General features: G+C 38.8%; 1 protein-coding gene across 2 annotated transcripts in view; it reads left to right on the top strand.

The window, feature by feature from the left end:
* The window catches only part of zfpm1 (zinc finger protein, FOG family member 1), a 68,545-nt gene that overhangs the window by 17,899 nt on the left and 32,856 nt on the right, over positions 1-17,790 (top strand). For both annotated transcript variants that reach the window (XM_057347916.1, XM_057347917.1), the window contains exon 2: positions 14,673-14,816. In XM_057347916.1, the coding sequence (XP_057203899.1) occupies positions 14,673-14,816 (144 nt within the window). The remainder of the gene's footprint in view (positions 1-14,672; positions 14,817-17,790) is intronic.

Genomic DNA, 17,790 nt, shown 5'->3' on the forward strand with positions numbered 1-17,790 from the left:
CAGTTTTCCTGAATTTACTATTTGTAAGTATGTGTTTAAGTAAAATTATCATTTTTGTTTCATTCTGTGAACTTCTAACAATATTCCTCCAAAATTTCAAATAAAAATATTGTTTCTATTTGCCTGTTTGCAGAAAATGAAAACTGTAGAATCAGGTCATAACAGAAAAGATGCTCTGTATTTTTACAGACCTCAAATACTGCAAAGAAAACAAGATCATATTCACTTTTAAGCAATACAACAGTAATATTTGTATTTAGGAAAGTTCAAACAATAGTATTCATGTGTCTTGTTATGCTGTCAGTTTTTCACATTGCTGTTGGATCACTTTGTCACTACTTAGGTTGAAATTCAACTGACACTGGACTGTAATGGTCACAATACATCTAAAAAATGTATTAAAATTATATTTTATTCTTCTTGAATTTTTTGCATGCAGCATTATATTTAGCATACATGTTATATGTTTTAGTCTTTCTGAAAGATTCCAAACGCCCCTCATCCATCCCCTCTGGTGTGATATCCAACGTTGTTAAATGCAAAATCAATGAAATTATGTTTCAAATATGCTGTTATGGATTATGGCATGTTATTAGTGAAAACTATTACATTCGGCGAGTGCTGAAGTACTAGAGTTGTTATTAATCAGAACAGAGATAAGTCTTAAGAGGTGATTGATGAGAATAAGGGGATTGTGGGTAAAGGGTTCGGCTGGGGTGGAAGGGCGCAGAAGCATTAATATTCTTTTTCCTCAAAAAGTGCTTCACAGAAAAAAGGGGGAAAAAAACGAGACATCTATCGCTCTCACCCCGTGCTATTATTTCCTATTGCCTCATCTTAAATTTCCATTATTCACCGCAAAAAAGCCATGCCAAGCCTATTCACGCTGCTCTCCGACACCGTGCCCCCCCACCACACACACACACAGACATACATTCACTTCAACCAAACACCATTATTAATCATCACTATCGGTTTCTTCCATCTCCCTGCTATTTGCTGTTTAATCACTAAAATAATATCAAGAGGGGGGGTAGAGGGCCTGTTACCATGGCGACCAAATGGAAAAGGTCAGGGTGAGTTTATCTTATCAGCGATAGCGAATGGTTACTAATTACAGATAGGTACTACCAGTGCTTAGTCCACAGGGCCCTGCCTTAAAACACTATCAGCAATCCACACCAGCCTGATATTAAAATTATCTACAGTCATCCACATACACTCGCAGACACACCTCATCCTGGCACACAACGGACGAGACACCGGCTTTCTACTTTCTCTAATGTTAGCTAACACTACTAACTCACAAATGACTGTTTATGCTGCTGATAAAAACACGACTGTGCTTGCTAAAAGCGGTCGTGCAAGTGAAAGAAAGTATAAAACACACGTTCTTAATCTAGAAATTGAAGTGAATTCTGCTAGCAGGACATCAACATCGACGTTTTGATTTATGACAAGATGTAAAAGACACCATTGATGCTCTACGCTACTAGTAAAACCTTTATCAGTTCACATAAGACATCATCAAATATTTGCTTTATTAGTATAAATGTCATGAAACGAATACTTAACATCCTGACAACAGAATCCTGTTTGCATGTTACCCTGTTAAGACCTGCTCAAACTGGCTTTCGTAACTGTTGACCCAAACTAAAGCCCGGGTGTTACGTTTAGTCGGTTCACCCGGGCTCTTCCGGAGCGAGTTGCTCTCATTAACGTTTCCTAACCATCATTCCCGGTTAATGACAAACCAGTTGTAATTAGATTTAGTGAGGCTGCGGAGATAACGGCACTAATTAATGGTAGGTGTTTGTGTACGTGCATTGGCACACATAATGGTAAATGTGTGAATGTGGAGGTCTTTACGTGTGCTTGCTGTTCTTTGTGTGTAACTTTAAAGGGATGGTTTTCAAAAATGAAAATTGCCTTATTTACTTTGATGCTTTCTTCCAAAGCTACAGTTTTTGCGTTTTTCTTCTAATTAAAGTGAATAGGGACTGGAGATATCGAGCTTTGAAATGCAAAAAGAAGAACCATAAAATTAGTAAAAGCGGTCTGTATGACTTGTGCACCAAATTAAAAGTTTACTAAAGTCATATAATTGTTTGTGTGAGTGCAAGGCTAAAATTTAAAGGAGAGGTTTCTTTCTACTTTTACACAAATGTAATATAAATCTTAGGGGTCCACAGAATGTGTTTGTGAAGTTTCACCTCAAAATACGCCGCAGATCTTTTGTTATACCATGCCCTAAATTGCCCAGTTTTGCATGTGAGGAGAAACGCGCTGTTTTGGTGTGTGTCTCTTTAAGTGCAAATGAGCTGCTAGTCTCCGCCCCCTTTTCACAGAAAACTCAGCCAGGGCTGTGAGCCAGAGCTTCCATCGACAAAAGAAGGGTCACATAAAGCGAATGAGAAACGCTGTTTCCGTCTTTAAACACCAAACACATTGTTTTCATGTTTTCTACATGCGAAATTACACATGACAAACCGGTCACGTGTTTACAGACCATACACACTGCTTTCTATAAGTGAAGATACTCAAGACAAACGCATCGCGTGTTTACAGACCATACACACTGCTTTCTATAAGTGAAGATACTCAAGACAAACGCATCGCGTTTTCTCTAAGTGAAAGTAACGTTACACAGGACATTCCCGTTGCGTGTTTACAAGCCATACACATTGCTTTCTTTGCTTGAACGGACAAACGTTTCACAATGACGTTTTACCTACTTTTAAGTTGCCACAGGTCCCTTGCGGTCTTACTTAAAAAATAACGGTACTTACAATGTCTTTATTTGCAGCTTTGCCTCGTTCAGTCTGGTGGATTTCCATTGAAAACAAAATAAATCCATTGCTCTCCTGTCAGGCTGGGAACAGTGTTCTGTGCTGCTATGTGCAGCCAACAACACAACACTTAGCATGCTTTGCTTACTTTTGCCATGGTGTCGGAACTAATTCACATATGTGACACTGGATCACAAAACCAGTCTTAAGTAGCACGGGAACATTTTTTGTAAAAGACAAAAATACATTGTGTGGGTCAAAATTATCGATTTTTCTTTTATGCCAAAAATCATTAGGATATTAAGTAAAGATCATGTTCCATGAAGATATTTTGTAAATTTCCTTCCTTAAATATATAAAAACTTTATTTTTGTGAGTGGATGGTCTGCCACAGTGCCCCTGATTAACAACTTCAAAGGCAATTTTCTCAATATTTTGATTTTTTTGCGCTCTCAGATTCCTCAGTTTTAAACGGTTGTATCTCAGCCAGATATTGTCCTATTCTAACAACTCATATATCTATAGAAAGTTGATTTATTCAGCTTTCAGATTATGTAAAAATCTCAATTTCGAAAAATTGACCCACAAGACTGGTTTTGTTGTCCAGGGTCACATATGTCGCTTGCGAAAACAAAAATGGCGGCAGCACCATGGGTGGACACGTTCAGAAAAGGGGGCGGTAATATTATAATAAGAACGACTACCCACGTCAGAAAGCGAGCGAAATCTGAACGGCACCAGACACCCGATTATAGCACATAAACATTGAAAAAGTCAGATTTTCATGAAATGTCCCCTTTAAGATAGTGTTTAGTGACACAATGTCTTGTCATCCCTATCCCCATTTAGTTTCATTATATATAAAAAAGTGGTTGGGATGTTCCTTAAAAATGTGCGTTTCAAAAACTATATTTGTGTAAGTAATAAACAAAAAAATCGGTTTTGTTTGAACTATTCCTTTAATTGTTTATCGGTTTGTGCTTTTTTTTTTAAAGGAATCAACCAACCGACATGTTCTGTTTGTTCGCATCTTAAGAGTGTGCCGGTATTTCCATGCACTCCACCATTTATCATCTTTGACATTTGGCTGAGCTCTCTCTATCTTACTCTCATCTGTAAGGAACACATTTTTCCCATCAGAAATCCCGTTGTGACTTTGGCGTTCGTGGGGTGGTGATACTTTCTTTTGCAACCGGAATCTCAGTGCGTATCTTTCCTTTCCTCCGTTCCCTTGTCCCCCTCCTCCCAATCCTCTTCTTCTGCCTGAATGTTGGATGTTATCGGAAGCACTGAGGGTCCAGTGATGCCCTGCCTCTTGAAAATACCCCCTTTCTTTCCTGCTGCCAGCCATGAGGGGGTTTATATTTAACATGCCTACTTCATCTGCTCTCTCTCCCCCCTCGTCCCGTGTTCTCCACACTTATCTTTGCTACCCTCACACCTCGCTGTAATTTTATTTAGTTTTTTTTATTTTGTGCCTGTGCAACAATGGTGAAAGATAACATTTCAACTGCCATATTCACATCCAATTCCTGTCTCTTTGCTTCCAGCAAATACTTTGTGTCCTCAGATGTGCCACATATATGTGTGTACATGACCACAGGAGACTTAAAGTTCACACATATAATATGGATGCATGTAAACACAAATAACTACAAATTGTTTTTTATTTATTGTTTTATGCAAGCATGTAATTTCTGTAATGCTAGCATCAGCAGAGTTTTTTTTTTGCAAAACTATGTGACACAAAAATATACAAATTGTAAGCATTGTCACAAATTATGTTACCTAAAGTTTCTATTGCAAAGGGGTCCATTGTGGCATTATAACTGAACATAAAAAAGTTTTTTTTGTAGAAATGAAAAAATGAGGTAGAGATTTTTGCACTTTTTCATCAGTTATACTGTGATGCTGAATTGTTTCCAGCAGTGCTGACGGTTGAAGACTGCCAAAGTGTTTTAGTGTGTGACTGTGTGTGTATAACCTCTGTGTGTTTGAGCCAGCTCCTGGCCAGTAGCTCAATGGGTTGTCTGTTTTTATGTGCTTTTATGGTGATTAAGCCATAACAATTATACAAGAGTCATAAAGGGCTTTTCACTGCCTCTTGACAGGCAGGAGAAAAGAAATGCACACACACTCGCTCAGCAAAAACTAAGTACAGTACAAAACACATTTTGAAATGTATTTTTTGTTTACACATAAACAACGGATCGTAATACAACAGATGCCATTCATCAAATGTTCAGTCCCCTTTATAGTGGTGGGAATATAATGCAATAACATTTGCTATTCAAACTTGTGCTATATCTAGTGTTGTTTTTGGCGGCCTGTTTTAATTTTAGCTTTAGTATAGTCTTTGTGTCAAAGCTGTCATTTTAGGTTTTATTAGTTTTAGTCAAATTCATACTCTTTTTAGTCTGTCTAGTCAAGTTTCAGTTGACTAAAAGTCTGAGCATTTTAGTCTTATTTTAGTCAGAATTATCCATGACTATTTTCGTCTAGTTTTAGTCGACGAAAACTGATGAAAATTGTATTTTAGTCTCTTTTTAGTAATGCAATTCTATTTAACCCAGTCAATATAGTATAAGTTCCTAGTAGTATAGACGAAACCAAAATTTTCTTTTAGCCAAACCCATTTCAAACAAGGTAATCTTATTATATTATTGTTACCTTATAGACTCAAGAATACATCCATTCCAGACACGGTAGACGCTTTGATTTGAATTTAAGGCCATTGGTCCCTTTCTCTGTGTCAGACTTAACTTTGTTTGTTGTCGTTTATGCTAACTCACCGCAGCTGCATCTTCTAAATAATGCCGCGAGTGGGGCTTGAGGAAGTGATGTCGCCTGCGTCTGCGCAGTGAGACCTGATGCAACCCCTGAAGTGAGACTAAGGAAACAGAAATACTGCAAAATAATAATAATAACGCGACTAAACGAGATGAAATAACGTTTTAACATTTCGTCTCGTCTCGTTGTGGTCAACGAAAATGAAGAGACATTTTAGCATAGTTTTTATTTTGTAAACCACATTTAGTCTCGTTTTTATTCGTCAACAACGAATTATTCGTACATTTAATTATAGTCATCGCCACATGACGTTGCGTCTCGTCTCGTTTTCGTCACGTGATAAAGGTTCGTTGACGATGATATTTAGTCATAATTTTAGTTGACGAAAGCAACACTAGCTATATCGTGATCTTTCTCTGTGTCTTTTCATCCTCAGCATCGCTCTGCATCATGTTCCATGTGGTATCTTGTGGTCCACTGTGTGATCTGTGTTTAGTCTTTAGTCTGGGCCAGCACAGCTGGGGATGTGTCTATACGGGGGAGCCGGTAGATCTGCTCGACCCTTTGTCTTTATAAAGCTCAGATCTCAGGGTCAGAGTCTGGATAAGCGGTGAAGGCCGCGTGCACACGTGTATGTGTGTAGAGTCGGAATCAGTTCTAGTAGGAGGATGACGATAGATCTGCTGCGTTCTGTCAGAAAAGTGAAGGGCATGATGGAATGGCGAGAAGAGGGAGAGAGAGTGAGATGAGAGGCCTCTCCTCCGCATGCCGTCCCGATGGCTACCTCTCCCTTTCCTCTGAAGAGTCTCAGCATTCTGGGTGAAGATAAATCTTACGCGGAGATCACTCTCATCTTTTTTTGTACTCTTTATACCCCTTCATCTTGCTATTGCGTCCCCCCGACACATATAGTATTAAACATACGCAAGTTCTGAGTGCAAACATGCCAGAGCGTCTCGGAGGTTATAGCTGATATTAATGTATACTTTTATATTAATTTAATCTTCGCTCGTTCCTTTTGTTGGCTCCGCTCCTTTAATTGAAGACGTTTTCATGGGAAAAGAATGTGTCTGAATATTGCTTCAGGCTTATCCAAGGACAGCTCATATCAATCAAGTTCGAGCCTGATAACAAATACAACAATGTTTTTGAGGGCCAGTTTGCCGGTACTATGGGAGTGTTTTACCTTGTTCTGCATTTGGTGAGGTGAGGGTTATGAAATAAGAAAATATCAGGGTCTTTTTTAAGCTTTAATGTCAGTTTTCCTTTAAAAAGATGCAAACTTAAGCTAAAACATGATGTGAATACACGTTGCATTGCATGCACTACATTCAAGTGTTTGTATGTGTTAACAGGTTGTGACCCCTGTGCAACCCCACAAAGCTGTTTGCCTGATGCTCATTATACCGTTAGACATGGCCCGACAGCTGTTGTCCCGCCCCTTTGTATAGACTAGCTTGATGTGACTCTTTACCAAACTCATGCATGTATACATTTAATCTGATTGATCTACTGGGTTGATGTTGATTTATTGATTTATGTCACAAGACTCCTATTATTATTTTTTTCAAATAATGAGAACATTACTTACTGTCAGAAATTGTATATTGCTCTTTCCTCTGTGCAGGGATGGATTATGACTTTGATGTGCCCTGGACACGGAGGTTTCAAAGGCCCCCTGGCATCACATATTGTACGAGAACAGTGTTGCACCTATGCCCAAATACACAGGACTTGGGAGCGGTTCGCAGAGAATGCGTCTTTGCGTCTAAAAAGGCATGACACAGCACTTAGGGATGGTTTGAAAAAGCGCAGTTTAAACCGCGAGGGTCTAGTGGCACTCTTTTGATAAAATAAATTGTCATATGCCGACTTGCTATTGTAAACAAAAGCTTACGACACTTGTGCCGCCTTCGGGGTCTTCTGATTGGTCCACTGCTGTGGAACTGACATTGATGAGCTGTGCTGTGCGTAAAAAATTTAAATTATTTAGAGTCAACGGCGCGATGTCCGTCTAGAGCGTGTTCACATAGAAAAACTATATAAACGCAGTTCAGCAGAATAGAACAACTTTTCTGTGCAAAATGCACAAAAAACAGAAATTGGTTTATTAATATTTCGCAGTAATCGACACCTAAAAAATCTTCTGACCTATCCAACTCATATGACGTGATGGGAATAGGTCTATTCCTTGCATAATGTACATTTCTGCATTAAGAAGACGAGCATTTAACAGTCCATGCATTACAAATCAAGCAATATCAATCACCAAAGCATTTAACATTATTTTAATAAAAAAGTTATTTTTAACTTTGCTGAGAGGTATCTTTCATCTTCCACAACGTAATCCAAATCCAGCTGTCTCACAAGACCGTATTCAATGGCCATTAAAGACAGCGAACTGAGATGTCTTTGACACATTTCTGTGGTTTTAAACTCATTTAGTTATTTAGCCAAACTGACCGCTGACTTCCCCACACTTATATTACACAGTGTTTTTTACTCTCAACAGAGCGGCAATGCATTAAGATCATTTATTTGATATATTTCCTAGGGTTAATAATTCACAACTGCAAAAATAATCCCATTAGTATTCAGCGCTATTTTATTGAGAAAATAAACTAAATTAAAAATATACACATTAAATTTGCCAGGGCCCCCTGCTGGTCTAGTGCCCAGGGCACGTGCCCATTAGGCCCGTGCGTGATTTTTCTTGTCCCTCTGAGCTGCACTTGCTGTAGGGTGGGGTTTGTGTGGTGTGAGGAGAGAGGAGGGGAGATTGGGGGAGTGAAGTTGCCAGGCAGCCGGAGTAGAGACCCTGGACTATCGAAGCCAGGCACGCAGACAAGAGCCAGAAGATAAGCTGTCTGATAAAAGATAGAAAATAGCAGCAGATTTCAACTTTCCCACCATCCAAGATCCACAGGGAGGAGGGGCGGCTGAATCAACTACTTATTTCATCCATTCGTATCTGAACAACTCACAAGGCTATTGAGAAGGCGCACACGTTCAATCTTAGCAATGGACATTTCACACGTAACGCACACACACTTTTCCAACATCTATCCGACATCTGTCCTGACCTCCAGGACAGATGTCGGATAGCCACACAAACTTTCTCGCAATTCACATGTAGCAAATAATATATACATTTATAATCAAGGCTGTCAAACGATTAATCACGATTAAACGCATCCAGGATAAAAGTTTGCGTTTACATAATACATGTCTTTGCACTATGCATATTAAGATTTATAAAAACATACATGTATATATTTCAGGAAAATATAAAATATAAAAAATACTAAACATCTCTATATAATTTAAATTATTGGTAAATAGAATACATGTAAACATTTTCCTAAATGTGTATACATGTATGTGTATGTGTATTTGTTTATAATACAAAATTAATATGCATATATTATGTAAACACAAACTTTTGTTCTGGATGTGATTAATCGTGATTAATCGTGTGACAGCCCTATTTATGATATAATAAAAGATAATTAATTTGACATCATACTTTTTAGTCTATCTAATCTAAGCAACACTTACCGAACATAGCTGTATATATTTTTATATGTAAATTTATATTTTACTTGTATTTTGATCAAATAAAAAAAATGTTTTATTTGAGATTAAACCGTAAATGGTAGACAATCCCGTAGTAGCGCCGTGCACCTCCTAGAGGTCATGGACTCCTGTCCTGTCTTTATATTTTTCTGTCACCTAAGGACTTTCCTCCCTCCAGTCATGTCTTTCTCACTTTGCGAACTAACACAGGCGCACATGCTCAGATATGAGTTCGTATGTCGCACACATAATCTGTTTAGTCTAGTTCTGGGAGGAAGGTTGAGGGCGGGAATGTGGTGCGGCGTGTCTCTCTTTTAACAGTACGTGTGTGTGATGATGTGACAGCTGTAGGGTCTTCAGCTCCGTCTCTCAAGAGGGATAGGTTTCGATCAATCTCGTTAGAAAAAGAGGTCAATCGGCCCTTATATTTCTAAGCGAAAGTGCTGTGAAGCTGATAAAAGCTTTTGGTGTATGCAGTGGGTTTTGCACACAGTTTCCATCACTCCATGCTCATTTCTTTGAACATACAGTATATGCAATAAAACATAATTCGTAATGTTTTGTTACACATATTTATGTCCATTTTTGGCTAATCTCAAGTGTACATGTGTCGTGAAAGACTGCAGAGCCCTATCAAGTGAAAATTGTTGTGAAGACGTATTTTGCTGTTTTTTCTCCACAGGATGGGTCTGATAAATGGGCGAGATCAGGTTTGTTGATCTGCACTTGCAGGGGTAGTTTTTCTCTCAAAGGGGCATGAGAAATACCCTCAGACGCACCATTCATCTCCGTGGCGACCCGGGTAGCTTGTAACCTTAGAGATATCGTTGCCGACAATCGCACCTGCCCTCCGTGGACACAAAGAACAATTTCCAGAGGGGGGTAAAATCTGATTTCCCCTGTACGAGTGAATCCATCTCTCTGTTTTTATTCATTCTTTGGTTCTTATTCAACCCTATCGCCTTTCCTTGACCATTATCAGCCAGACAGCTCCTGCTCATTAAGGAGTTAATTTTCTCCTCTCTATCTCTGATTAGTATAGCGAACCTAAAGCACTGTGAATTCTTTAAATTTTCCCTCCCCTCTTATCAAAAAGAGAAAAAGGGGAATGGGGGATATTTAATCGTTTAAGTAGTCTTCTCGGGGAACTGCTGCCGCTGTTCTATTTTTTTCCCTTCACTCTTTCCCAGCAATGTAAAGAAATCCTGCCGTAGCCGCCCAGCTCAGTAATTCAGTTTTTAAAGCACGGAGGAAAAAAAGCGACTTGATGAAATTCCACTATCAGCTCCGAACCAATATGCAAAATATCTCGCTGGAAATCAAATAGCTATTATGTTTTCATTTCCACGTCGGCGTATTTGCTTAATGAAGAGGAGACAGATCAGACCGGTAGAGAGTCTGCAGGAGACGATAACCGGGAACGGCTCGCAGCTATCCGCACAGAGTGACGCTCCCAGTCAGAAGGAGAGAGAGAGAGAGAGAGAGAGAGAGAGAGAGAGAGAGATGGAGAGTGAAAGAAAGCAGAGAGTAATAGGAAAGTAGCTTGTGTGGTGAAAAGGTACAGACAGTGAAGTGATGAAGAGAGGAAAACGTAACGGAGTGAGGGAGGATAGAGAAAGAGAAAGATAAGGGGAGTCTTTAAAATGTGCCTCGTTGCAGTGTCCTGGGCTCCGACTGTTTGATGATTGACAACCTGCTGACAAATCCACGGCAAAGATCAGTCAGGCCCGTTTGAAGTGCTCTGATGCCCAGCACACATTAATATCATCGCCGCACATTATCACCTTACAATAATCAGCCATTATCATAAGTATTATAATCACTCACTCGTGTGATTTGACTGATGGAAATGAGAACGGTATCTTCCTGCTCTGTTTACTCTTTTTATTTCATTATTAACAGGCGGCGTTGAGTTTAACTGTATTATTTGTTCAGTAATCAGCCACTGTCTTGAGAGTTTTGAGTCATTATTTTTCTTTGTTTTTTGCTTGAAGGTCATACTCTTTTTATTCATGGCGTTGCAAACAAAAAGATATTGTGCTCCTCCAAAAAAAATTATGAGAAGAGTTTAATGAAAAATTGGAATGAAATAAAAAATCTGAAATTGACATAATCTGTCATCATTTATTCACTTTCATGTCGTCAAAAACCTGTAAATGACTCTTCTAGGGTGCACAAAAGAAGACATTTCGAGAAATGTCTCAGTGGTGGTTTTGTGTCCATACGGTGGAAGTCAGTGGGGGCCAAGGTTGTTATTTACCAACATTCTACAAAATATCTTCTTTTGTGTTTGTCAGAAGAAAGAAAGTCAGGTTTGGAATGACATGAGGGTGAGTGAATACATAATGAAATCATTTTTATTTTCGGGTGAACTATCTCTATAAAGGGAGTTTATTGAACATTTTCTTGTAACTTAGAGACTCCACAACCAAGGTGGTCCTTTTGAAAAGAAAGATTACAGAATATCTTCCTCACAATAATTCAGTCTCTAGGAGCATGTTTCTAATTCTGAATGGTGTTTTATAAAAGAAGAGACTTTTTCCCCGGTCACTTGAACACAAGCCATTCACTTTCTCATTTCAAACCTGCTGTGTTGGCAGAAACACATCTTGGCAAATCCAGTGAACGTCCACTCCTGTACGGCAGTTTGTCCACAGAGGTCCTGCCGCTCTGCCAGCGCCGCGCTAGCAGATTGAATCTCGCGAGCCCCGAGGCTCCCGGCTTATCTACGGCTCCAGCAACTCTGGTGACACGAGTCCCGTCCAGCCAGGCCTCCGTCTCATCACTCGACTGGCTCATCAATCATTTCGGCACATTTTCAGCTCGTAGATCAATACCTCCATTTACCTGCAGAGCTGTATATAAACTGATCAATCTGCTATTTCAGATCAGTACTGAGATCAGGTTAGAATAGAAACATTTAAAGGAGTAGTTCACCTTCAAAATGAAAATTCAGTCATCATCTACTCACCCTCTTGTCATTTCAAACCTGTATGACTTTCTTTCTTCCGCAGAACACAAAAGAAGATATTTTGAAGAATGTTGTTAACAGCCCCCCGTTCGCTTGCATTGGTGACAGTAGAAGTGAATGGGGTGCTGTGCTGTTACCAACATTTTTCAAAATATCTTCATTTGTGTTCTGCAGAAGAAAGAAAGTCAAGTTTAAAATGAGATGACGTGTAAATGATGACAGAATTTTGAAGGTGAACTACTCCTTTAATACTCAAGTCTTCCATGGAGTGGTGAGGGATACTGTGCTTTCACAGCATTACCCGGTCTCCGGTCTTACCCTTGGATCCAGCTAATTGATATAACTAAAAGTGTTTTAATGCCCTTGGCTCTGATCGACGTGTGTAGCCTCTTGTGCATGAAGTTATAAGCCAGGTATCACAGAACACACACACACTATTTTCCAACCAAGGGCTCATTGTTCTCCTCAAAATATCTTTCTTCACAAATCCCTGATTTCCTGATACAAGTGGTCTTTTTTCCTGATGTATTTGGGCTGTTTGGTAATGTGGTGATTAACGTGAGGGTGAAAGAGTCGGTTTGTTTAATCAGGACTCGGGTTTGATGTGATGTCTCATAGTTTAATCACTGTCTCTAAGCACATGGGTTTGATGTGGACGAGTCCAGTTAATAAAGCACTATCTCATCCGCCTTCATCAGCTTTCTCACTTTGTTCTGCCTGTTCGAGTACCAGTTAGTACTCAGACGTGTTCTGTTGCTTTTTCTTTCAGTTTGTCTTGTTCGCTTTTTTAAGCATATCCGAACGATAGAAAGAACAAAGGCTTTTACAGGTGAAATAAATAGTTGGGTTATTGTGTTTTAGTGTTTTTTTTAATGTTTAGTGTTGTACTACTGCTGTGGTTTCTTCTTCACAAAGTATAAACCACAGTAAGTTACTACATACTGTACGCAAGAAACCAATGCCTTAATTTAAACGTGTATATAGTTTTGCACTTTTCCTTACAGTCTTTCTTTGAAACACTTCATATAAGATCTTGAGCGAAAGAGATTGAGGGGGGCTTGAAACTTTTCCGCACCATTTGATGTCTGTAAGCAGTGATCAGCGATTCGTTCATTTAACCGGAACAGTAATAGGAAAGAAAATCATAATTCAAACTTTCACATTTATACACGAAATGTAATTGGAATTTTAAACAGAGAAGTCCCTTTGTACAATTATGATTAAAGGAAAATTAATTGTATGAAAATGTCGCCACAGATACGGAAAATTAGATCTAGCAGGACCCGGTCCACATTTTGAAAATATGGCGTACGGGATCGATCTTTTTGCTTTTCTCTCTCACGTCCTTTATTACTAAGGTCCAAATCTAAGTGTGTTAATTTTATCTAAAATTACAGTGAACCATGCAGGCGTGGAAGTCGAAATTAGCCTAAAGATGTTTCATTTACAAAGACAGAAACACTTTGTCAGGGAGCGATTGTTTCCAAGCATTATCTCCGCCTCGTTTTAATTGCTTTGGAAGTGAAATTAACAGAATTAGAAAAATTGCCTTTGCCTTTTTCTACAAGGCTTTTTATTCACGGGTATTGTTGTGTGCTTTGTATAGATTATAGGCCTCTTTGTTCTAGGAAGTGTAAATATATACGCCTCCAGTCACGGCTTTAGTCTGAACAATCCCCTCTCCGCTCTTCACAACTTAATGAAAATTAATTTACCAAAAACTGTGGTAAAATCCAATTTTCCAACCCCTGGTAATTTGCTTTAGATGCGGACACATAATGAAAAGGTTGAAAAAGCACCTCGAGAATGCGCTTTGGTGAATTTACAAGACTCGCTCCTCGATGCACGGTGTAGTTTTCCTCGACCTAAACCTCATTAGAATAACAATAACCGTGACAAGGTCTGAATTAACATGCAAACCACTGTGGTGTCCACTACTGCCAGCCCTTATCTATCATACATTGCATTTTAATGTTAAACAAAGGACCAGGTTCTTATAGGGCCTTTTATGAAAACATTGTAACATTCGTTTAGTGTTAAATAAATCAGACAAAAACAGCTGATAGTTGAATAATGCAGTATTAAAGAATTTCATTATGAATAGCAGTGTAAGTTTTATGTTAAGACTATAGGCTATGCATTATTTTAAATAGTTAAAAATATTTTTAGGCATTTTACTACAAAATTTTGACCTCTAAAATTAGATCAACTGGTTTAAAAAAAATGACTGAAACCAATTAAAAGTGTGAACCTTGTAGAGGGAATAAGAGGTTTGAAATGAATCTGTATTTCCTGTATTTTTTTCTGTAATCTCATTTTTATTTACAGAACAGCCTACTTCCTTAAGACATTACCTTACCTTACATAACCTAAATCCCACATATTGGACGGGTGCTTTAGCATGATATGTAAACTTTGATGGCATGATAACTGTCTGTGATATTGAACATTTCTACATTACACTGCACATGCACCTGTCACCCGCCCTGTTTAGATTTACATGTTTCTTTTTTATGACCTCTCTCTCTCTCTCTCTCTCTCTGTAGGCTCACTTGGAGATCTTAATGGAAGTGAAGATCCATCTGATGATGTAAGCATGTCGGGAGAGGAAGGCGGAGCCTCGGACCAGGAGGATTCTGCAGAGTGCGATGGTTCAAGTCCCTCCTCATTCCCACCTCTTTATAATGAAGGTGAAAAGAAACATAGTAAAACATGGCTGTCATTTTATAAAGTATCAGAAACTGCCTTGAGTGAGTTTGCTGTCTGACATGACCTGTATTGTTTTCTGATGAAACGGTTTCACACTGATGTGTGTTGATAACAGATGAGTCTCACACATCTTGCTCACATCTGAATATCTGGCTTTCGTAGAATGAAAGGCTTCCTTTTTGCCATATGACTTGCGTGAAATAACTTTTCTTTCAGGGAAAGGAAACAATCAGTTGATCAAGAAGCTTTGTTTCTTCTGAAGATACAAAACTCAAGATTAGATTGTTTAGTGTTTTGGATTGTTATACCCTATATTTAATTTTTAATAGAGAAAAAATATTTTATTTCTTTAATAGGGCTGTCAAAAGATTAAGTGCATCTAGAATAAAAGTTTGTGTTTACAAAATATATGTCTTTGTACTGTGCATATTAATTTTGTATTTATAAACAAATAAACATATTTAGGAAATATTTACATACTAATTAAAATTATATATTCATTTTTATATTTTTCTTAAATATATACATTTATGTGTGTGTTTTTATAAATACAAAATTAATGTGCGCAGTACACAGACATACTGTATATTATGTAAACACAAACTTTTATTCTGGATGTGATTAATCGCGATTAATCTTTTGACAGCCCTATTTTTTATTTTGCCTGTTATAGGTAATACAAGATGCAAGATGCTTAATATGGAGTATGGAGAACAAACATATGGAGACAGATGGCATTGCCCAGAAGTGTCATGTTATCGCAGAAAGATTTCGAAAAAAAATTGCTAATGGAAACAAAAATAGAATTTTTAAAAATATTTTTCTTCATTTTACATCATAACCTGAAAATTTGTATTTCCTGATAAAAAAAAGTCCTTTACACTTTTGGCTGCATATGTATTTAGTAAACTTCACTTTGTATATTTTTCCAACCATAAGTTGTTTAAGTCACTTTATTAGTCACGATTTCTTCTTTTTTTATCTGGAAAATTCTTGTTGTTGTGAAATATGGGACTGAAGAGATAAAAACTGGTGTGTTGGCTGGTTTTGATAAACTCATGGAAATTCTGTCAGGTGCTAATCTGATATCTGAAGGACTAGAGGTTGTCCTATATTGCTTGTTTGTGTGCTTTTATACACGTATGTGAGCATGTGGCGTTCACATTAGTCGCATTTAAGATTTAGAGACAGAATATGATTTTACTGCTGTTAATTCCTTGAATTTTCTTGTGTAAAAAAGGTTCACGTTTTAAGCTTTTTCTTTCCCTCTATCAATCCCCCCTCCCGCACCCTGGGCTCCAGTGTTGCCCGGTGCTGCCTTTATCAGCCTCTGTAAAACAGCCATGTTTGACGAACCTGCTCTTTCAACCTGCGATCAATACCAGGTCTTTATCAGGCCAGCACTGGCTAATAAAGGCAAGCTCCCTTATCCACCATCTGGGAGAGAAAGACATAGGCGATAACCAGCTGATAACTGCTTCAGAAAAACACTCAACCAGTCACAGGACACACAGTTCCGATAACCACCTGTAAAATATCAACGTAAAATACCTTCTTTTAATAATCATTAATGGCAAATAGGGCGCTGGTTCGCTCTGAAAGAGCGGCGTTTGCTAACTGAAAGATCTTTAGCTGGCTTAACAAAATATCTGATGGTCAGCCCCTGCATCGTAAGTCCTTGTTCATATCAGCAAAGAAGCTGATAAACCTTAAACAAAGATGTTCCTGAACACCTTTTCTTATCTCATAAGTTGGCAGAGCTGGTCAGGAGGGTCTGATCATAGGTCTGATCCGGCTTTACGTTTTTTTATTTTTTTTATTAAGTTAACTAAAAATTGAGATATTTAAGTTTAAGTAATCCTGAAGGTGTTGTGAAGTCACAAATTTGGATGATCCGTCAAAGAAGCACAAGCACAGATGATGCGTTCTAGCCCTGTGTACCTTACAAGTAAACAAGTCGACCTTGCCACTTTTTTTGCGAAAAAGCAGAATAAAGAGGCAAACTTAAAGAAAAATGAGGCCAGACCTGGAAGAATGCAGCAGGTTGGGTGACTTTGCCCTCCAGGTGTGACAAGGGAAGTTTCTGTTATCAAATGAAAGGATCAATGTTGTGTTAAGAAATGGGAATACTGTATGTGTAAATGTGTGTGTGAGTGTAAGTGTGCATGCCCTGGTAGAGTAAGGAGACTGCCAGGGAGCCAAGCTGGTGGCAGAACCCCCCACCCCTCCCATCTCGATACCTGCCGTCTCTGCTCAGATTCTATGGGAGATTATATTGATAATATTAAATGCAATAACTGTGGCTCCAGCTTCTCTCCCCACGCCGAGCGCTGCGGGATAAAATCAATGTGCCATTCATTGTGATTTATAGCTGAAAATAATAGGGCTTCTTGGGCAGGGAGGGGCGGCATGTCACGGGACGGCACGCACAGGGACAGTCTCAGAGTCTGTGTGAACGAAGATGACGGTTTGGCCTTGGCTGAATCTCGGGCTGATGTTTTTGATTTATTTGATTATTTGAAGATCTAATCTCCAAACTGATAGATTAATAACAGCAGGTCACGCGGATGGACGTTTATGGCCAGTATTGATCGCCAGCTATCGCTGTTTTATCGCCACGGGAATGCAAGGGTAAACATGCCCTTTGTGCACCACAGATGAGCTGTAATCGAGGTGGGGTGATGGGAAGGGAGTTGAGGAAGGGGAGAAGGGGAAAAGTGTGGGAGTCAGAAGGACGAGATCTATAGAGCGTGTCATTTTACTGGTATACTTGCTACAGCGTCACTCAACCAAATGAGGGAGAGAGGGAAAGATACTGCTATCATCAAGGTGATCGCTGTGATCAAAGAGAATTACTAATCATTGGCATCAATGCCTGGGAGATCTGTACTCTCTTTCAAACTGATGAAAAAGATCGGCCTTTAGACGCTTACCGTCTGTTGCCACGGGTTTTTG

This window comes from Triplophysa rosa, linkage group LG12, assembly GCF_024868665.1.
Source record: "Triplophysa rosa linkage group LG12, Trosa_1v2, whole genome shotgun sequence".
Taxonomy (NCBI): domain Eukaryota; kingdom Metazoa; phylum Chordata; class Actinopteri; order Cypriniformes; family Nemacheilidae; genus Triplophysa; species Triplophysa rosa.